Genomic DNA, 23,889 nt, shown 5'->3' with positions numbered 1-23,889 from the left:
TTTTGCAATTTAAATATGAAGAGCATTAGGATGATCAGCAGAAGTTTTTAAATGAATACCACTGTAATGTATAATATATGTTTAGTAATTGCAATTCCGAGAACCCAGATACTGGGATCCCGGTCAATTTCTCGATCTAAGAATTCGGGATTATTTTTTGTCTTTATGAAAATAGCATAAGCAAAGATAACTTGAAGAAAGTGACAGTATTAATAAAAAGAAATTATCAATTTGTATTGAGAAATATTATTAACTTTTGACATCTTGGATCATCTTATCTTATATCTTACGCTGAACCCACTAAAAAGAATTGCAGAAACAGGAAAAACGTTGTAACTTTATCATGTTTTGAAACATTTTTTTTTTCAGTGTAAGAACGATGAACTATGTAATTGAACATTAATGACTTTATCATGTTATTATTTTAAGATCAATTTCGCTAATCCTAGATTCCAGGGATTGGAATCGAGCATACTAATCCCAAATTCGAGTTAAAAAATTAGCAATCCTTAATAATTATAGACCTTTCTTTTATTATAATATTTCTGTAATATAAAATAACAAAATGTTAAATTTGAAAATTATTCAAGTACATATTATTAACCCAATGCTTACGGGCCGCACAAAATTGTGTTTTTGCTAATTGCTTTTCAAATACAAATTAACACGTTAATTAAAAAATTAATTAAAAGGGCCCATAAGCATTGGGTTAATTATCGACATTTTTCAATTGTAGAAGCTCAATGTATAATATAATATATATAATGCAAATACCTCTTTAAGTGGAACGCTGACATAGCTGTTTTGCTGTGTCATGTAGTGTGGGCTGGAGGGGACCCTGGGAGATCGTCTCCTCATGCGGCCTTTCATGAAAGCCGAGATGATGAGGGCAAGGAATGCTCCAGCAAGGAAAGCTGCAATGCCCACCCCCACTGCTCCACCCACACCTAGCGATGCTCCTACTATTGCCGATGAATGTGATGTTGCCATTACCACAGAAGGGCCGCTGCCGGGCAGGGCGTTTAGATCTAAGAGAAAAAACAAATATTATACTATGAGATGGTAAACTTAAACCTCTCTATTATTACCTACAAAAACATACAGGACACTGTACATAGGATGTTGGAATATCCCATTTACTATTTAATGACATAATTTAATCAATATTCACTAAAATGATCACAATGTCATTTGTCGCCTTGGTAATATGACAATAATAATGTTGAATAAACATTGTAAATAATCATTTATTCTAGGAACTGGCCAGTACTAGCGGATCCAAAAAATGATTTAGGGCAGGCCACTCAGTTTGAAAACATAATGCACAAAAAAAGGTGAATTGTAATTATCTAGCAGTAATAAGATATAAATATTAAATACTGCTTGATGCAAAGATTTACTTTGATCAACTAAAACCCATTGACTCCAAACTCCTAAACGAAATATGGATCGTTATGCGAGTATATTTCAATGTATGTTATGTTAATTAAAATTGTGCCAAAAGGTGGCATTTTTGGTGTAAAGGGTTAAGTTGAATTAAAAACGTCTTTGTAGATAGATTGCAGAATTATAGAAAATTTTTCAATGGCGAAACATGAATACATACTATGTATTTAAAATTAAATTCATCCAAGGGGGCGACCTTCCCCTTGAATCTGCTTATGCTACACGCCACACTACTGCGAAATGTAATATGTTAGATGTAAAGGAAAAGTTGTTTATATATGTAAAAGTCTCTCACCATTTTCAATATCACTGTCATTGCACTTCCTCGTGTCATCTTCCGGACCGTGGCAGCCATTTGAGTCTCCATTCTTCAAGAGACATATTCGGTGACGGCTTTGTTCATTACTCGGGTTGCAGTCTGACCACGGTGACCATTCACTCCAACCAAATACAGCTGCATAAATAGAAAATAATGATATTACATCAATATTAATCCAACACGAGATAGGACAATAAATCACTTGTATATTAATTGTGGATAACAATAGACGGTGAGAAAGATATTTATACAGTGGTACATACAGATGGTTAGAAACAAATAATTTTTTTACTTTAATAATTTATTGTGCTCATGTAATGTTGTGAATTGTCACATACGCCCATTTGGCTCAGCAGGGTCAATATTGTTATTATCAGATTGATAATTCCTACAATTAGCTATGCACTAAAGATATTCCGGTGTTCGAATTTAGAACTAAGCTCATCACAGTATAAAAACTATTGAATGATATGACGAATGTTAGCATGTGGCGCCCTCACTCAGCGGACAACTTAAGTTGGGGAAACTATAGCAAATCATAATTATTTCCAATTGTTTCAGGATCAATTTTTTTTATCATTGCAGTAAAATAAAATCATCCTGAAAAAGATTGCAATCACTAGAAATTTTGTAATGTATACTTACAAAAGCATGCGGGTTCTTCGCAGTGTTTAACCTGGTGGTCTTCTCCATCACAGCCTCCCGGGGCGAGACAAGTGCGCTTCCTTTCTGTGCGACCTGTCCCACAGGTGCTAGAACACGGGGACCAATCACCCCAACATCCCCAGCCATCTAAAAACAAACATGCCAATCTATTTTTCAGCGATTTTACCTAAAGCATATAGGTACTATATATTATTGTTTATCGACCGTAGAAAGGAAAAAGGACGTAATCCTTAGTTTTTTTGAAATAGGATTTATTGGATAATTACATTCTACACGACTAAATATACGTTGTGTCCAAAGGATGTAAGCTACAAATGCCGAATTATTATAAAAATAGTTGACGATTTTTAAAAAAGAAGGAAGTGATGTCGGAAAAATGGCTTCAATTTTTTTTTTTTTCAATTTTTCAATTTCAATTTATTTTACATAGGTATTGTGGCTTAATTAATTAACTCAATAATTAATATCAGATAGGTATATAAAAACTAAATTATTAATTATCATGTACTTCAACGTTGTCTATTTTGTATTTTAACTTTGACTGAAAACCTTTCGCCACTGTTAGATACATACATTAATATTGTAGTGCTTACCAATGCATGAATATGTGTTACAAGCTCTCTGCATCTTAGAACTTCCCTCGCAGTGTGTTCTCAGGCAAGTCCTAGTGGAGGTCTGATAGCCTCCTCCGCATTCAGCACTGCACTTGTCCCACTGACCCCACTTGGACCAGCCGCCAGCTAATGCAGAACTTGGATTTGTGCTGCACGATTCATCGCCTTGACAATAACGCTCTTCCTCTTTGGTGGTCATCAATATCTAAAAACAATGAGATGGTAAAGTATTTACAAATACAGACAGTTCCGCTTAATTGGGGCAGCCACTTTTTTCGGCCAAATCTCAAGGAACGGAAACCAAACCAAAGATCTAAACAGTAATTTACATTGTTTAAATGAGACAACATTCCACTTAATTGGGACAGAAAATTTAAGCACACAATATATTATATTACGTTACGAGAGGAATGTGAAAAATGAGAACATGTTACAAGCTTATATTGTTAATTGTCAAGAATCTTCGACAATAGATAACAATTTACCATTTTACGATGAAAATGAAGACCGCGACGATACAAGTGTTGTTGAAGTTGGTAATTAAATCAAACCATCAAAAAAAAGACGAAGAAGATGATGATCCACTTGTGCCTGTGACTAAATAAGGAGGCAAAAAAAAATATTTTTTTTTTGAAAGAAAAATATTCATTATATAATTTTATATGGAATTCGTTTAATTGAGACAGTTATTTAATTGGGATAAAATGTCATATTCCAGATAATGTGTCCCAATTAAGCGATATAGACTGTACATAATAAACAAAAGGAAAATAATGTTATTGGTTTTTACCCTGATTGATTCCGAGTTCTGTGCTCTGCATGAAAACTTGAATCTTTTTTCAACGTATCCTACATCAGTTTTATCTGCAAGAATAAAAAAAACACCATTAATAATAATTACAAACAATTCTTTGGGACTATTTACTTATATAGGACAAATTCTTAGATATACAATAAAAACTAACCTAGTAACCTAGAAATTGTAAATCTCAAATGTGAAAATATACAATGTGGTAATTTCTAAAACGGGTTATCATTTGGTATACATGTTTCACTCACCACGTAACCAAAACACACGTCGTAGAAACAATATAAATACAAATAATATGGTGAATACCAAGTGATATCTAAAGTTATAAAAGAAATTGGAAGCCCTAACAATCTTTTGTAGATAGACTTGCTTTTTCCTCCACCGCCCATCACATTTTCACTCTATATGAATGAATGTATACTATGACGTAACTAACGTTCATGCACTACAATGTGCATGATTCCTATACTGATTTAATCCATTATGGTCTAGCCTTGGTGAGAGACACATTCTCGCTCATCATAAGACAATGGCCATCAAGTCTAACTGAGGGTTGAACCGACATGAGAAACCGTTTTCTTTAAACATACATGGATAAATTACAGTACCTGTCACTATACTATTTTTTTGCCATTGCCAGTAGGATTTAAACCCGCAATTCATGACTTCATAAGCGGATACTTTATCAATTGAAGCCGGTGAATAGATTATAATAAAACACTTACTATGAATATATAATTTTAATATAATGGTGGGTAGTGTGTAGGTACTTTGCATACTAAGGTATTTTGCAGTATGCAGGATATAAAATTAGATATTAAAATAAGTAATTATATAATATTATGCAATATCACAATATTAGGTCATGTTTGGAAAAATTAAAAATTTTCTTACTAGAAGGCATGGCCAGCCAGGGAGTCCATTGCGAAACTCGCTTCCCTTCACAAGGCTGGCGGTTGCACGGCTCTGCTTCGGTAGAACAGCCTGGGCATGGTGGCGCACCGGGATCAGGAGGAGGGGAGTCACACTTGCGTTGCCGCCACCTTGCGCCACCTCCACAAGGAGCTGAACACTCGCTCCACGCACTCCATGTTGACCAGCCCCCTTCGCCTAGTGGCCGGATTGGCTCTGCATGGAAGAAAAGACATTTTTAATACATTGATCATTTGAAGTTATCTTAAATCATATATATGATTTGATATCCCTGCTGTCATCTCCGTCCAAGTCGATGGCAAAAAGCTGGCTCTTTTTTTTCGTGTTTTTTTTATTGTCTGTATGGAACTCATGTACTGCTTGTATCAATGTTTTCGATAATAAACAATCGTTCTTTGTATACTGATTTCTGAATTATTGGATCAAGACCACTTTTCACGACTTTATATTTTTAGCATAAAACTGGAAGACTTTTGCATCTATTGTATTATGTTTACATTCCACAAGCACTTGCTACATCAGATTAATCTTATAAGCGCGAAGAAGATATACTTATTACCACCAAAATTTTGTTTACCTGGACAAGGGGGATTCTGTGTGCAGTATATTTCGGTACGATCAAGGCCGACACAGAGTCTGCCTCCGTGGGCAGGATGTGGGGCTCCGCAAGTTCTCATTCGAAATTTGTAAGCGACGCCGCACGACGTACTGCAAACAGACCAGCTCGACCATTCCGTCCAACCGCCGTGCACAGTGCAATTGGTAACGCTCACCGACAGTCCTGAAAGATTTTTCATACATGGTTAAATCTTGAAACCATATATCGTCGGTGTTTTGTAAAAAGGGCGAATCAACCATTTTGGCGAAATCGAGATTTTAATGAAAATACAATATGTACCCCACTAGCTTTGTTGTGTAAAAATGGCGAATTTTTATCTCCACAGGAAAGTACTTAAAAACGATAATCGACTAAAATTAAATTAATTAAAATTACGAAATAAAAAGCAAATGTGATATATTAGGCCTTTTAAAATATTATATAATAATACCTATTATAATGAAAGTATTCTTTTTAAGCTTTATTATAAACTTGTTAGATATTTATAATCATCCACAGGTAAAAAACAAACAAATGTCAAAAGTTAAAAATCCTCCTCCTGTAAAGTAGCATTTTGGTTAATTCGCCCTTTTTACAAAACACCGACGATATTATCAATTCTTAGTGGGATAAGTCTGTAAGTAGTTGTCATCCGTTTTTAACAGTGACAGTATTAAGTAATATCCCATTTGGGTAATCTTTGAAATCTTTATTGATAATTTTATTACTTTCTCATAATATTCTATATGAAATCACATGAATTTATAGACTTCATTTAGAATAATTTGCTGATGATATAAAATTATTTCAACATAATGTCAATTATAAAAAAGTTAGTATAAAGAACCACTGCTAATTTGTCAACTTAGATACGATATATTATATAGATATATTACAACAAAAATCACGCTTTAATGACTAATAATATTACCTTGACATGGTTTTCCTCCATTTCTTGGTGCAGGGTTATTGCACTGACGAGTTTGACATTGACATTTATCCTGAGATTCTTCTCCTCTCGCATGATCATTGAAGTTGTCATTCTTTTGAAGACACGGCTCCCACTCGGACCAGCTCGACCATCCTCCATCCACTGAGAATAATCATAATCATAAGTTAGAGACAATGTAGCAATTAACAGCGATGGTGACCAATCCCCATGAGAAAAGAACAACATGAAAAAGAATACACTAGTCTACAAATAAAATTTACACAAGTGTACTTAATAATATGTAGGGAAGAGTTTGCGCTGATAAAGAAGGAATCTAGAATACTCTTTAGTTTTTTTTCATTAATATTGTGTTATAAAAAATGCTTAATTGAAGTATAAAATCACTCAAACTTACATGGAGTTTTATTATTAGGGCAAGCCGCCGGCCCTTGCTTCCAGTGGGTTCTGCTTTCTGCCGGTGGAGAGGTACAGACTTGCTTGCGTTCGTCCCACCCGCAGAGGGGATCATGCGCGCCCAGGCAGCTGGTGCCTGACACGTGTCGTCCGCACCTACTTGCTGGCACCCTGATTACTGCCAACTCTGTTCCAATGTATACCGAGTCCTGAAAGTTAAATAAAAATCTAAATTAATGGCCATTATTAGGTTATTAGGCAACAATCACCTTCTATATTAGTTGCAGTAGCATGTACATTTAATATTAAGTCAAAAAGAATTATTGTACTGACTAATTCTATTGAGACTTTGAGAGAATCCTTTTGGGAATTGTCATATGTGGGTATGAGGCATTTATTAGTTGTAGCTGGAAGATTTTAAAGTCCTAAATATAAATATTTTTGTACATGTTCATTGTTCGCTTACGTAAGTATATCTATTTGGACTAAAAACATTTTACTTACCGTTTCCTTCAAATAATGCATAGTCTTGATGGGTGATATGATGTTGTTGATTTCTGGTTTCCAGATTTCGAAAACGCATGCCGTTTCACTTCCTGGTAAAATGGTTATCTTCTTCACATATCCTGTGTCGGTGGCCACAAAGAGTACATGCACCGATGCGATGATGGCCGAGGTCAGGTGATTGTACCTTTCCAGGTTAGTAGTGTGCAGGGGCTGTGCGCTGCTGGCTTGGATTGCGTAGTCCATCAATTGGTATTTTGAAGAATCGGTGACTTGTGTTCTGTGAATTTCATTTTTAAATCTATATTAAATTGCTAAATTAAAAATATTAATCAGGAACAAATTTGATAAATGGCATGTTACTCAAATACAGTGTAGGGAACCCTGTTGCCCTTTGTCAAATTAGCCACAAAAGTATGGTCAAGTATTTATAGAGTTTGCCTGGAGCTCAGTAGGTAGACAAAAATAAACACTTTTCTTTGAGCATATCAAGTCTAATGTAACTTTCATTCGATGCATTGCACATTCTGAATAAATTATTAATGCAACATCCTTTCATTGATAGTCCTTCTACTCTCTTTACCAATACTTTGTTTTACATAATATGCCTTCAGTTTGGAGTCAAGATCCGACTTTCAACTGGCAGCGTCGAATAATCAATCATTACATTCCAAGATATTCAATAATTAGCACTACCATCGTAACTTGCAATCAGTGCCACGGTCTGTATATAGGCAGCCTTGATAGTTCTCAAAGATTATAATTTAAAGGTTCAAGTAATGTTGGGTCAATTCAATAATAGGTACAAACCTGGTTCCTGTTGTTTTGCAATGCGTATGTTGTTGATGATTGGCATGATGACTCTCCCAAGTACTTCCAGGATTATTCTGATGCTTGAAAGGTCCTCGGAAAGCTTCTTCTATTGATGACATGTTGAATACACAAATCGCTGATCCCGCAATGCTATTACTGTTAAAAGAAATAACCGATACATAAATTTTATTATGAATATTGTATACTATCAATGAAAATGGTGCATAGCGGAAAGGTATGATTATGAAGTAAATGATCTTACTACCGGATGAATGTGAATGTAATGAAACATTCATGCGTAACAAACCAAGAAGGTGCTTAAAACAAATTGCAAGAAAAAAACACAGTGATAATGGAGAATGAGACAGTGGAAACATTTCCTTGAGGTAGGTAACCGATCTATAATAGTGAGTTGCAGTATCCAATGATTGAAGACAGCTTAAAATATAATAGTATGATAAATTTTCATCTTGTAAATTGAATTTAAAAAATTACCTTGGTGTGGTAAATGTGGCATATAGCAATCCTTTGTCGGGAAGGTAATCGATTCCATGTACCTCATCATAGTAGAAAGGATATTCTCCGGGCACGGAACAATTCAGTCGAGCCTTGACAAATGTTGTCCAATTGTCACGCAGCATGAGTTTCCCGCCTCCGTCATTCTTGCAAACACGGGCAATACGGGAATACACGCGCTGAAAATAAATACAACAAATTTAACACACAACAATGCTATAAAACTATATACAAAGAATAATGTATGACAGAGTGCAGCCGACGTTTTATTTTGTCATTCATCAGATAATTTATTTATAAAGTCCAAACTAACAGTGGATAAAGTTTTTGTCCATGAAGATGTCTAGATCACACCGGCGTGTCACAAAATATTTGATTATACTTGAAAATAGTCACTAAGATTATGTGGCCCAGTCAATAAATGATTCAATACTGCGAGCATTAGTGTGCTATATAAAATTATGGGGGCCAGACACATTAATTGGTGAGTGGATAACCGTCGGACAAATACAGTCATACAGTGGTACCCAAGGGGTTTTAAACAACCATAAGGCTGTACTAAAAACTGCTGGGTAGACAAACCCAAGTTTGGCAGATGAACGTGGTACTTAGCAAAAAAATGGAGACTGAGAAGAATAGAAGGAATTAGAAGAGGCCTTTATCCAGCCATGGATCGACACCCGGCTGATTATTTAACATATATGTTGGGGGATAGGATAATGCAGTGTGGTGCATTACAATTTGCAGACTACATTGTCACGTAATATTTTTTTTTAAATGGTTAAAATGTAGTGGTTAAGTGTAACTTAATGAATTATTGTATTGAACGTGTCATCATTAGAAAATGTTTGAGATGCCTTTTATTACGGGGTTAGACTCGATGATAATACCTATAATCATTCTTAGCAGAAATGCCACTTTTGAGTTAAATATGCCAATGGATTCAGAAAAAAATGCTCTTTATATTGTCCAAGGTCACACTCACTATATGGGACAAAATTCTGAACCTGATCAAAAGGCAAACATGGCCAAATTTTCACACTTCAATTATGATTAATTCTCAAAACTATGTTTTTGCTGATAATGATGTTTGCCTGAATGGTAACAATATGTAGAGTATAACAAAACCTATTCGATTAATATTACCTATTTCCTGGGCTCAATGCTAAACAGAAGTTATCTATGTACGAATCACAAAGGTCGTATTATGTAGGTAAAGATTTAATGGACGCCATAGAAGGCTAATTTATTTCTACAGTATCCATTGCAATATTTTCTCATTAGAAGTGCACCCACACGAGTGGAAATGTTCAAAATGAACCTATAACTCTGTCCAACTACAAAGCAGTCTCATGATATAATGTTTATAGCACATAAACACCGATCAAATAAAACATTCACTCATCCCACATAGCTTAGTAGAGTATTGTCAACATGCCATAGATGGCAGTGCGATATGACAGGTCAACAAAATGGAGGAGCAAATATTTATTTAAAGCAAAAATAAACTCATGCATTGAGCAAGCACTGTGTGAGAATGGGATTTCTATTATTAATAACAGCTTTTATTTATTAGACAAGAAAGTGCGTGCCGGGATAATCATTCAACATCATGCAAAATAATGATGAGAATATTATTTTAAGCTGGCAATCAATATACCTGCCAGAGAGTGGGCTTGCATGTTGATTGCAACACCATCTGTGATTCAAAGTTGTAGGTCATTGAAGACAATAAAGATTTTACGCTTCGGAATTATTCACAAAACTGTGAAAGCTCTTTCCAATAAATATTCGAATATTAAAAGCTTATAATAATGCTTATAACATGTTTTTTACCTTTCCACAGTTGATGTATTCCACGGCTGCTTCCCGGAACACAAAGAACACAAATTGGTCATTCTCAAATGATCCCACAAACTGCGGCTCGTTCAGCCATTTTGAGTTGTATTGATTCGTTCTGAGACTGCCCTCCGAAGGCAATCCAAGATCTCTGTAATAAAACAGGACGAATAAATTTAATTGTTATTTATTTTTGATAATTTATAATTGTTGAAGAAAGTCTGTGGATGAATTTGCTTAAGATCAATATATTGTGGTTAATTTACAGTTTACACTATGATTAGTATTTTAAAAACAACTATGTTGATTGTAATATAATGCATTACATTACATCAATGCGGCCCTCGTAGACTTTCATGTCCTTTCATCCGGGGGTGAGGGGCTCTGGGTTCAATTCACAGTGAGGTCACAATATATTTACATAACATGTGATTATCTCAAAGCCTCAATGTTTGATTGTTTCATTTCTACTACTTACATAACTGTTTCCCTACACTACTGTCATTGGGTCTCATCGCCTGTTGTGGTATTAAAATAAAATCCACTCTATTTATAATGTAATATAAAAAGATAAGCTAAAATCGGCAACATTATTTTGTCCTGCTCAAAAAGTATTTTCGCTTACTTCCCATACTATTTAAAATTCGTTATACAGATGTTAATGCGGTGACAATATATTCTAATAAAAATTTGGGGGTGGTCCAAGCATAGAGTCTCCATACGATGTTCAGCATCCAAATAACATTTTTTTTGTTAATGACTAATTATGCTATCGATCTGAAACCTTCATTAATAGATTCCTCATGGACGGTTTCCACATAGATATGTAAAAACAACATGGGTACCGTTGATCTACTTTTTGAGACAATAGAACTTAAACATTGCTTGTAATACAAAAAACCTTTAATCCGTTAATGAATATGGCACGGAAAGCTGAAGAGATGTACCATGGTTTGGAATAGGCATAAAGTAACATGAAATGTTTACATTTCATTGGCCTGTGTAGAGAAAAGCCTGCAAAAGTGAGCCAATACAAACTTCCGTAGTCGGACAAGTCGAGAGATTCCTGCATTAACTGTGAGTAGACTGTTAAAAGTTATTCATGCTTAATTTCTAGAACGTATATTATCTTTTTAACCTGTAAATTGCAGGATCCGATCCTGAAAAATCAGTTGGCGATCCTACGTAGTATTGGCCGGACATTGTCATTAAAGCTGTGATGTTGGCATTCGGATTATGCGGACATTTAGCAACTCCTCGGATCCATTCCACAACTGTATTCACATTGTCAAGCTGTAAAAGAGGTAATAAATATTATTTTTAGCAGTTTGAAATTTCCACCCAAAAGTCCACTCGCCACCTGAGTCACTCAGTCGCATCATTCAGTTTTGAAAATTATCATCTCACACAGCCAGGGCTCGAAATAATCGGAGCGCACCGGAGCGCCGTTCCCGTTCATGAAGTCCCCAAAATTATCGCTCCGTCTCGTTAAAAAAATTATTTGACCATCTGTGCTAGATAATTTATATCATATAACAATAAATCGAACACACTTATTTTTTTATAAAAAACATTCGGAAAATTGTTGAGCGCTCCGGTTCGTAAAATTTTAAATTTTGAGCGCTGCTCACAGCTTATATCTCAGAAAAACGGTCCGGGACTGGGGTTTTACAAAACACATTTATTTATTTAGCAATCATTAATTATTCAAAAGAATTTAGTTAATATTATAAACAATGCATTCGTTCATATATGTACAACTTGACCCAATTCATTTAATTTACATATTGTGAGAACATTATGCCGGGTCCACACTGGCAACATGTCGCGCGACAACCTCGTTAAATTTTACGATAATTATCATACTGCTATTATCATACATCAGATGTTTAAGACATTCACAACATTACATGTATATAAGTATATCATAAAGAAAAGTTACTAAAACTAATGAAAACAGTAAAGCAATATAGGTATATTATATTTTGTAAAATTAAGTGTTATTAAAATAATATATTGAGTACCCATGTATAAATAATTACAACTTACACCGAATGAGCTAAATATACCATATATTAAGAATTCATAAAACATCGTGCACCTAAACTCATATCACGCAAGCGGAATATATCGATTTGATTGAATAGGTTATTGGCCTCCTAATTAATTTGCATTTTCAATGGCATGGAAAGCAATGTCAGATTAGATTGAGTGAACAAACAACTTCTGATGCTTCCGATTTTTTCGATTCTAGGTGGTTAACAGAGACACAATATTATAAATCTTGCAAGAAAGGATGAGTAATCATTCACAGGTAGGTACGTTTAAATCGGAAAATAATCTCACATAACATTATTTCAATTTTAAATACTATTTTAAGGTGAAAAAACGTGATTTCTTTAATCTAAAATCTTTTGGCGTAACATTTTCTTTTCTAGAAAAGGCCGCGTGGATTCAAAAAAATCAGAAACGTCAACATCATACTGAAATTGAAATTCCAGGCCGCCAACCTAAAAACCATTATATTATTCTATTTTTAAAAGTAGGCAAAAAATAACATCGAGTTTTTGTGCAACTTTCAGACAAATACGAATAGTTTCAAGTACATATTATGCTATTGTTCAGAAACGGCTGATAAAGGGCCTCCGTGACAGAAAGGAGGCGGCATCCATCTTCCGAAGGTGTTCATAATGAATTAGACACACACAACGGTGCTTTTACGGCGAGGAACGTTTAAAAACGTGCTTACAACAATATGATCGACATTCAAATAGAGTTTAACGATAAATTATTACTGTAGGTAAGTTAACCTACTAGTTAAATGCCGATTGTTACATATTTGATATGGGTTTATCTAAAAAAAATCTAATCGTATTATGGGAAGATACGATAAATAATTATGCGTCTCTTGTTCTCACTATATTTGATGTAGGATGTAGGCAGTCACTTTGACAAAGCTTCACACATCGCTCATCCTCAACGGCTACGAATTCGAATTTATATATTTGAGATCACCATTAGTCCTCAAAACGATATCAGACAAGAAGTCAGTAGAAGAATAATTATACTTCACGTATGACACTTCAGATCAAAACTAGTTTCTAAGATAAAACTTTATAAAACCCTCATCAGCGCATCTATTCTATACTCAAGATTGCTTTCGGCCGCTACGGCAGCTATCTAAGGTAGGTTTGTATCGAAGTATTAGCACTTAGTGTAACAATTACAAAAAGTGCTATGTTTTAACAGCACCTTTTTTGGTTGTGGTAAATTTTAGAGCGTGATAGACAGTTTTGACCGTTTAGTTTAGATGGCTAACTTATTGTAATTGTTACAATAATATAATAAATATTGTTGTAATAATACTTCGATACAAACCTACCCTAGATAACTGCCGTATCGGCCGAAAGCAGTCTTGTGTATATAATAGATGTGTTGACCCATATTGATATGGTCACATTGAGATAATCTTTGAGTTTTGGTGTGGTCTTATATATATTGGCGATCGACTTTCAATATCCTGGGCTGGTCGTATCAGATCCCCAATGCCTTGGATATTGAGTAACTTATCTCCACTTCTATCTACGCTTCTGGTACTCTTCATTTTCCCTGCATGAGTTGGACTAAATCATACTTTTAATTGCGGAAAATATGGCCGTAGTATATACAGTTTTCTTTGCGCTTGATAGTAGTTATAACATCTCTTGTCTCATTGAAACATCTTAAAACATCCTCATTGGTAGTGTGATAAGCTTAGGATATTTTCATGGTACAACGATACAGCTGCATCTCGAAAGCCTCCACTATTCTTATTGCCAGTTCCTTTAACGTCCGTAGACCAGTACGAATATGATATAGTGCGTGATCGCCCCCCATCGAGTGTCCAAAGCTATGTCTCGATTGCAGAAGAAGTTCAATTTTTCAAAAGTGCTTCTTGACATATCAATCGTGTTCTCATGGTCTGGATTTTATACGGATACCGAAATAATTTACATTCTTTGAGATAATAGAAAAAAAGCATTATTATTAAACCACCACTAACTTCTCGTAGTTGCTCTCGTTGAGCAGTAAGATATACCGAAAGAGTGGTGGTATTTTTGGCGGGTAATCGTCACTCTAGATTTATCGAAGTTAGTATTTATAATTAAATAATGTTTTAGTCGTGTATCAAAATCACTTGCCTTCCTCCATGAACATTGTGGCGAAAAGGCGTTGGTTCCACAAGTAAAGAGCCTCTGTCCATCCGTCAGCAGCACTTTGATGTAGTTGTGACAGGCTTCCTCCGACTGACCCTTGTCCTGGCACAAGGAAACCTTGTCTAATGGCGCGAGCCAAGGCGCCTTCTCCAGTTGCTCGAGGTTTCCCAACGAGAGACGATATAGGCTATCTCTGAAAATAAATAAACAAATAAAACAATTAGTTAGGTATAATGTAATTTATCTTTTGCCTCTTAAATTTATATTGAATCGTGAAACTGTTATTTTCCACAGTCACATTGGGACTATTTCACCCCGAGAGAGACGTAATATTTCATTTTGGAGATGTGTGTAGGTAGGTACTTTTCGTAACCACAAATGCATGTGAAATTTACAGTAGCACAACATAATAAAATTATTATGGAGAGGTGCATGGTTGGCATAACGTATAAATACAAAAAACGGAATAGGTATATAGGACACTGTTCGAATGAGAACCAATCGCAAGACAGACTTACTCGTCTAGTCGTACCCAAAAGGTATATAACATCTAAGATCTAGAAGTCGCTAAATCGACGAAATAGTTAAGTTCTGCAAAGCTACAAACCGAAATGAATGGAACCAGTTTGGAGCAATGACGACCCTAGACAAAATGCCGCCACTAGTCAGCGTCAAAATACCCCCCCATTTTTAATACAGTATTTTTTATCATCCTTTCACGACTCCAATATCTAATAAACGTGTTGTATGGATACATACTAAGAAAATATGGGTATCTGCACGTGTTGTTTCTGGTCACCAAGGACGTCGAAGGAAGTAAACTAGACATCGCGAACCTGACAAAAAATACAATCCTTAACCTGTTGTATTAATTAATACTTTTTGTTTTCGTTATTACTGAGTTTAGGGAGCTATTTCTATAGATATATACCAAATGATTCTCCTCGATTTGCCACCCTTCGAGTAACTGCCGCCCCCAAGCGACACACAATCTGCTTACCCCCACGGGACATCACTGGTTTGGAGATGCTTTCACCTAGTGGTGGATGATACGTAACATTTTATTATTATTCAATTTATGAAAATCAGAAAGTTGTAAAGAACATGAATAATAGATACCGGCTCAGCTAGTTATTTATAAGTAGGACAAGGTCTTTTGGGATTATATTATGATTTATTTATGAAATAAAATCCTAACACAACTTGTATTTTAATAATTTCGTGTTGTTTCGGCTTGAAATACTGATATTTTCAAAGGAATATTGTGTTAATTTATTGCAATAGAATAACAATGGCGGGCCCATTAATTTACTTGATTTGTTTATGACTTTAACAAGTAATACGGAGGTGTAATATTTTCTAATTAAGTGAATGCGATACATTAGCGGTTAGATTAAGCACTCGGAATATACCATTTAAAACCAAAAATCAATATGTAATTTAATTTAATATTATTACGAAATACATGGATATATAGTAGAAGATATTTATGATAATATGTTGCCTTATTCAAAACGTATAAATTAACTGATATTAATACTATCTAATAATCCATCAGTATACACTATAAATATTCGCAAAATATATGCGAAAGTTTCTTGGAAATGCATAGTAGGTACGTCCAGTTAATCCCTTCGCATTGTGCCTAGAACTATGTGTATGATTTTCATGATGTGCTAGTTAGCTAGTTAGTAATGCTTTGTTTGAATTATATATTAAACAAATTGCTTGTGCTTAAAAACAAATAACAATAACTAGTTCTCTTTTTTAAATATTCCATTTTCAGATTTATACGAACTTTTTGTATTATTAAAAGAAATAGGCATTGGCAATAATAATATAATCAGGGAACACAAAACTAATGGAAACTGGCTTACCATACTGGATGTGATATAACATGCTAAATATCTCCAGTGTGGAAAAAGATGGGATAAACTTAAACGCGTGTTAAAAAACATATTAATTAATAATAATATGTATTTTAGTCAGTCACGTTTGGGAACAGTCGACGCGGTTTTTTACTTCGGTTTATGGCGGTCAGGCCATAAACTACCCTGCTTCAGAACTTTGGTCCATGGAGATGACTTTTAGATTTCTATTTATTAATCTGTTCTGTGATTGTAACATTACATATTATAGACTCAAATATAAATTTCTGTACTCATACTTGACAAAGCAAACAATGTAAGTGAAAGGCGTGTTTTAAAATACCTACTTTATATGTGGTGAATATTTAGAGATAAACATATTTTATATTGAAAAAAAAATACTTATACCTGTATTTGGGCGAAACAATGTCTTCTCAACAGGACTATTCCAACTACATAACTCAATAACACCCAATAGCACTTTATTATATTATTTCCGAGATACTCAGATTCTCGAGTTAATCATAATGTGTTACGTATTGTGAGCAAACTAGTTATCTATCAAAGAGGTTGGTACCCATGTTTCACTCAAAATTTGAACTCGTGCTTCGGACAAGGTCTATCGATAATGTCAAAATAAAATGACAGCTCCAGCGGTTCTAATCTAATTAACACATCCGGTATTAACGGCCGTTAAAAGTGCTATTTCATACAAAACGTATATAAATAATATTAATAACATCATAGCATTTTAATCACAATAATATTTTGCACGACTTATTAATTATTATGAAGAACATATAATGATATTATGATGTTTACGAGCGGTTTATATAAATTTCAATAAACCTTGGGCTAACTAAGCCTTCGCTATATTGAAATTAAGTGATGATATTAGTATAGGTGCATCGAAAAATACAAACTGTGTTGACAGTTTATCCAGGGGTAGAAATGGCTTCATCCTAGTATACGTAGTCACTTGGATTTTCCCCGACGACGATGAAGTGTCAGATAGTATTTACACTGATACTTAAAGAATTGACAGGGTGTTTTTCATTCGGCAAGGTTGATCGGGAGATCTGTCGTCCCGTCCGAGAGGTGATCGCAGGCAGTCCCGCCCGCGGCCAAGTTTTACACGATAATATGCACTTTGCGTATGCACTTTATGTGCGGCGAATGCGCCCTAACAAGTTGAAATTTAAATCAAACGCCCATGCGAGCTGCATTCTTAGCCGAGGCTTGGGAACGTAAATCAAATGAAATGACTGAATAATAATGATAACGCGTATAATCGCGTCGATATAACAGGTAAAGTTTTATGAACCCGGTCACACGAAGCGGAGAAGAAAGCGACAACCGCGACGAGCAGCGTTACATATAACATACAGAGTGAATATTGAGTTGTTCCCGTCCCTTTATTTCATGATTCGATTCAGAATGTCCTTTCTCCAATGGACAATAATGTCTGTTGGACGTAGGTATTCGATTATAACAAATAATAAGAATAGCAATACACATTTGAAGCGCCTAGTTTCAAAAGCCCGTAAAACGATTTCAGGTAGTTCTGAGAAAAATGATTTTAGGTAGTTTTGAGAAAAATGAGAAAAAACTCATATCTATTAAATCTGTGAACTTTATGTATTTATTTTTTAAATCGTTACATTTAAAGAATATTTTGGGCTTACATTTTAGGGGTATTTGAAAACAACACCCAACCTTTTTAGCGGGTTTTGAAATTTACCCTATTTTTGTATTGATGGTTTTTGGCGTTTTTTAAAGTTCAATCTTTGGCCATCATAATATAGATAGGTAACAAAAATATCCATCTAAATACATATCTAACTCAAAAATTTTAAAAAACCGTTTTAGGGGGGTTTGAAACTAGGCGCTTCATTTAGGCAGTAAGTAATCAATGCTTTCTATTACCTACCTAAATATCATATAATGTGTGGCAATTTGTTCTGGCATATTTGGATTAAGATAAAAAAAATCAAAATGCACACAATCTCTCTCTGCCTACTGAACACATTTAATGCATTGAGTGTAAGAATGATGACAGGTGGCATTGCCACCTGGTGTGTTTTTAGTATTATACATATAATTGATATTATATTGTCAGAATAGTAGGGATACTTGTATCCGCGATTCATCAATACCGATTAACCGGTGGATAAAGCAACCATTCAATAATTTATAGTTTTTAATAGTAACTGTTAATTTACAATTAATTATTCTATTTATATTGTGCAATTTTCATACTTTTACCACTGTACGTATAAAAAATATAGCTTATGTAAGGAGAAAGCGACGTTGCCATATTATTGATTGTTTTGCTAAAAATGTTAAGTATATAATATATATATTATTAATTATACAGTTCGTTAATAGTTAGTTTTACGTCGACCTTCTATGCATCAGGCCCTAATTCCCCAACTTAATAATGTTCCCATTAAATCATTGATTCCTCATAACGTTAATGCAATATCATGCCGGTAATAGTATTAAAAAAACATAAATAATTCGAGTCAATTATTTTGATTGACAGTACGACATCATTTGCATAATAGTGCGGCGGTTAATAAATCGTACGATTTGTCAATTGCATGTATGCAATTTATTTAAATTGATTACATTCTTGCTTTGTGAGAGTACAAAAGTACTTAAGTCACTTTCCGATATTCAGATTGAATGACTGTTATAATGTTTCATTCGGCATATTACAAGATATGAAGAAACAGTTCAGGTTTTCAGGGCCGCTTCTATAAAAGGAGGTAGCATTGAAGTCACTGACTGCATAAGAGATTATTTTGAATTCATTACCTCGCGAGACTATCGAGCTTAATGAGTCGAAAGCTTTTGGACCGGTTTTTGTAAAATTGTGAGCTTAAATTACTTTTATGCAAGCTATCCGTATCGGGAGAAGCCAAATGTTGTAAATTATTTTGAATTTGTGTTATTATCGGAATGACTAATTACACCGACCAATGTGGAAAACTCAGCTTCGCAAGTTGAAATGCATCGACAGCTTGAGCCAAGAGTACAGAAGTACAGTGTCATGACTGATATTATAATTATTAGATCAATAAAGTCCGATGCGCGCGGTATTGTTTTCGGTTTCACAGCGAATTGTAAAATAAAATAAAAACTTCGCCGGGCTGTTGGCAATTAATAGACAACGAAATTTCTAATTGTTATGTTGAATTGGCATAATCTCAATTATTATTTTTCGCGTGTCATCTCCATTCGAAAACATTATAAACAATGAGTTTTTCATCTATTAGAGAAATTCGAATTTGGAACCAATTCTTCCTCCAGATTGTTTAAATGCGGATTTCCATATAAACCTCAATTACATTGAGCTTCTTTACGAGCTGTTTATTGGCGAATTTACACTCTGCCTATAAAGTCGCCCAGTGTAATCATCGAATAAGCTAATAAGCTGGTTGTAAACACTCTGCCGAGAAAGGTTGAAAGCCGGTCAACTTTACACAGTAGAGCGCAGTACCAACCTCCCGGTAAAAAAACGAACTACGTTCCGTCAAAATAGTCGCTGGCTTGTGGCTTCTCAGCGAATGGAAAGTTTTGTGTGTAATCATCAAATCGCAGTAGCTGAATCGCCCGCTTTTAAATTCGCCAATAAACAGCTCGTAAAGAAGCTCAATGTAATTGAGGCTTAATCATCAAATCGCAGTAGTTGAATCGCCCGCTTTTAAATTCGCCAATAAACAGCTCGTAAAGAAGCTCAATGTAATTGAGGCTATAGGTACCTAGGTATTCTAAATTTAAAAATGCATACTTACAAAATTCAACGTGGTCGGTAGGTGTAGTGTTTTCTAAAATTCAATAATCTCTATATATATAAAAATCTCGTGTCACGATGTTTGTGGTCGTACTCCTCCGAAATGGCTCGACCGATTTTTATGATTTTTTTTATGTATATTTGTTAGGCATGAGAATAGGTCAACAAGTATATTTCATACCGCTAGGTGATTAGGGTATCTCTATCCAGAAAAAAATTTCTTTTATTTTTTTGAAAATGTCTTCTCTATATATATAAAAATCTCGTGTCACGATGTTTGTGGTCGTACTCCTCCGAAATGGCTCGACCGATTTTTATGAATTTTTTTATGTATATTTGTTAGGCATGAGAATAGGTCAACAAGTATATTTCATACCGCTAGGTGATTAGGGTATCTCTATCCAGAAAAAAATTTCTTTTATTTTTTTGAAAATTTCTTTTTGTATTTTTTTTATTATTTTGCATCAAAAAATACTTATAACCCCAAATTTTCATTCTCCTACCCCCACCCTCCCATTTTTTAATCGCGATTTTATTATTTTTGTATGAACAAATTTAACCGTCGTTCGTATTTCAAATAGAATGAAATTATTTACGTTGTTGAATGACAGATGGCGCTACGTCCGAGAAGAATTCAAGAGAAGCGTCACGTCATTTTGACATTTCATTTGGCATATCACAACGCAGTGCGTGCAAAATTTTGTATGATTTATTTTAATTTATCTATTTTTGTGTGCGTGTATTACAGTGCACAATGCCAGCAAGACGCAAGGGGGGCCATTTCGGCCGTCGAACGAATAAAGCATCAAACATGCAAAATAGTAGAGCAGAAAGAACAGACGAACAAATCCAACAAGATAAAAAAACGTGCGTGTGAGCATGTCGCAATTGCGTGCATCTCAATCACAAGAGGCACGAGCTGAATGAAATCAACAACGACAATTGTAACGGACCCAAGCGCGCCGGTTCGTAGTTAACACACGCAGAGCAAATGACCGACAACGCCAACAAGTACATCGAGCATTTACATCCGCTTCGTTCCTTCGTCTCGCATTCGAGTACGAGCCAGATATTGAATATTCCGCTCATCCGAAAGTGCTGATTGGTGCTATGGACAAAGAATGTCTTACTGTCATGCTCTCAAACTCAAACATGAGTCAGCCGGGATGTGTTGCGCATCAGGAAAAGTGCAACTACCAGAAATTGAGATACTACCAGAACCATTGAACGGCTTGCTCATCGGCACGGTTCCAGATTCAAACCTGTTCTTGAAGTCCATTCGCACATTCAATTCATACTTCCAAATGACTTCGTTCGGAGCAACAGAAATAGTTCACAATACTGCGGCAAATGGTCAACAATTCCATTCTACGTTCAAAATCAAAGGCCAAGTATACCACAAAGTAGGCTCATTGCTGCCAATGCCAAACGAACCACATAAATTTTTACAAATCTACTTCATGGCCGGTGAGGACATCAATCGTGTGGATGCACGTTGCGGCTACAATAACCCCAATTCGCCTAATGCCAGGCGCATCGTCGGCAAACTGGACGCCCTATTGAATGAGCACAATGAATTATTGAAATTGTTCAAAGCACACATGCACGAATTGCAAAGTGACAATCACGCTATTGTCATCAATCCTGATAAAACACCAACTGGAGAGCACGTGCGTCGATTCAATGCACCTGTTGTTGACGACATTGTTGGAATCATGGTTGGCGACCGAACATCGACGCGAGAATTGTGATTCAAAGAAGAAACAATAATCTGGAGTTCATCACTGACACACACCGTTCATACGACGCTCTCCAATATCCGCTAATTTTCTGGAAGGGACAAGACGGTTATTGCATAAACATTAAACAACGAGATCCTATCACAGGTAATTCATTCATTATGAACATCCTTACTCATTCTGAATTGAGAAAATGAATGGTTGGTGTTTTTTTGTTTTTATCGGCGGTCATCGTCTACAGCGCTCCATTCCGCTTTCTGTCATAGATCCCATCCCCACACACTTACGATACATTCATTATTTTATATTTAACAACCAAAATATTCACTAGAAATAATTTATATGGCAGAACAACGTTTGCCGGGTCAGCTAGTGATCTTTATAAAAATATATTTGAGGTAAATCTTGTATTTCAGTTTTTTCAATATGTGTCAATGTCGGACCGAAGAACGAATAAATTGAGCAAACGGTCAACAACGACTATTCGCAAAGAAGCTTGGTAAACTATCATTTTGTCGAGAGAAGATAATATTCTATAATAATTATTATGTTATAAAAGTCATAACTCTATAAATGCAATGTTGGTCACAATGTCGAGCTGAGAATAACTTTACTCAGTTTTAGATTTAGCCAATCTATAAAATTATCTAGTAGTTAAATTGCTTAAATTAACAGGCTAACAAATGACGCCTTCAAACGAGAAGTTATGCGTATTATCAAAACAACTATTTTATGATTATGATACAAGGATACAAGTACAGAATGCCCCAACTAATAACAAAAGAAAAGATCAACGGTAAACTTAGCAAAGGAAGACGCCATATTTCGTGGCATTGCTACTAGTGCAGCTCCAGAGATCGCCTTAATTGTGGCCCTCCTCAGATTAGAGTGTCATATTATGTAATCGATAAAATGGCTACTGTAATAATAAATAAATCAACAATTGTGATAGTTCACCAGTCGAAGAGTGATATATGCAAATTTAATATTCGCGTGGTAATCGATTTGCTTTGGACACTATGGCGTATTAAATCATTCGTAATACGATACAAATTGATCATATTACGCGTGGGTTTATTAAAATAATATTATTTTAAGCATAATATAGTGAAATAGTATTACAGAAATATAATTTTTAAAAAAAACTACAAAATTAAAGAAAATAAATGGTGGTATGAAAGAATCTATGTAAATATGTATCATTGACAATGTTTAAAAAATGATTAATGTAATCTAATACGCTACTTACACAATATGTATGGATTTACTGTTGACAGTAAGTATTATCGCGGCCATAACACGAAAACGTACGGGTAAACATGTTACTCTGCAGTTGGCAAGATTGCATGCACTAATCAAACAAGTTTGGAAGCTTCTGAATTTTCATGTGACAGTAAGATTTTTTCGATCTGCGCCTGCGCAGAAGAACGATAGTGGCAAACCTGCCGGCGAAAAAATGAACTACTAATTTTCACTACATGTATGTCAAATAGCCATAAAATGACAAGATCGCGTCTCGCTCACTTTTAAAGATATATATTAAAGATATAGATATAGATAACGATAGTTTAAAATAACCACTACTGCTGCCAGTAAATCCATGCACGCGTACAGGTGCTATAACTTCAACTTTATCTGTTTACTATTTACAGCAGGCAGATCGGTTAAAGTATCTGAAATATAAAACGATTCTGTAATAATTATCTCGACAAATTTCAGCTGGGTTGGGGATGATAAAATCATAATACATAGATATATGAATAGAAAATTTAGGTAATTTTACTTTTGTGGTGTCAAAACTACAAAAATATAGAACAATGAAGTACAGACCTACAAACTTATCTAAAGAATGGGATAGGGGAGCCACTGTCGAAAACTACCCA

General features: G+C 35.0%; 2 protein-coding genes across 2 annotated transcripts in view; one reads left to right on the top strand and one right to left on the bottom strand.

Moving 5' to 3' along the window:
- The window catches only part of LOC147065534 (uncharacterized), a 43,824-nt gene extending 21,806 nt beyond the window's left edge, over positions 1-22,018 (top strand). Inside the window, exon 2 of the mRNA XM_085956923.1 lies at positions 20,743-22,018. Within this exon, the coding sequence (XP_085813049.1) occupies positions 21,389-22,018 (630 nt within the window). The 5' untranslated portion in view covers positions 20,743-21,388. The remainder of the gene's footprint in view (positions 1-20,742) is intronic.
- The window catches only part of Sema5c (Semaphorin 5c), a 459,820-nt gene that overhangs the window by 1,712 nt on the left and 434,219 nt on the right, over positions 1-23,889 (bottom strand). Inside the window, exons 5-19 of the mRNA XM_085957163.1 lie at positions 14,586-14,793; positions 11,543-11,697; positions 10,402-10,555; positions 8,545-8,744; positions 8,047-8,205; positions 7,237-7,516; positions 6,734-6,941; positions 6,319-6,480; positions 5,367-5,570; positions 4,751-4,984; positions 3,836-3,909; positions 3,025-3,250; positions 2,411-2,557; positions 1,742-1,900; positions 775-1,028 (exon numbers count right to left, since the gene is read on the bottom strand). Of these exons, the coding sequence (XP_085813289.1) occupies positions 775-1,028; positions 1,742-1,900; positions 2,411-2,557; positions 3,025-3,250; positions 3,836-3,909; positions 4,751-4,984; positions 5,367-5,570; positions 6,319-6,480; positions 6,734-6,941; positions 7,237-7,516; positions 8,047-8,205; positions 8,545-8,744; positions 10,402-10,555; positions 11,543-11,697; positions 14,586-14,793 (2,824 nt within the window). The remainder of the gene's footprint in view (positions 1-774; positions 1,029-1,741; positions 1,901-2,410; positions 2,558-3,024; positions 3,251-3,835; positions 3,910-4,750; positions 4,985-5,366; positions 5,571-6,318; positions 6,481-6,733; positions 6,942-7,236; positions 7,517-8,046; positions 8,206-8,544; positions 8,745-10,401; positions 10,556-11,542; positions 11,698-14,585; positions 14,794-23,889) is intronic.

This window comes from Rhyacophila brunnea, unplaced genomic scaffold (assembly GCF_057557595.1).
Source record: "Rhyacophila brunnea isolate RB1 unplaced genomic scaffold, BYU_Rbru_1.0 scaffold_6, whole genome shotgun sequence".
Taxonomy (NCBI): Eukaryota; Metazoa; Arthropoda; class Insecta; order Trichoptera; family Rhyacophilidae; genus Rhyacophila; species Rhyacophila brunnea.
The sequence above is the reverse complement of the archived record's forward strand: the minus strand, read 5'-3'. Positions and strand labels throughout refer to the sequence as shown.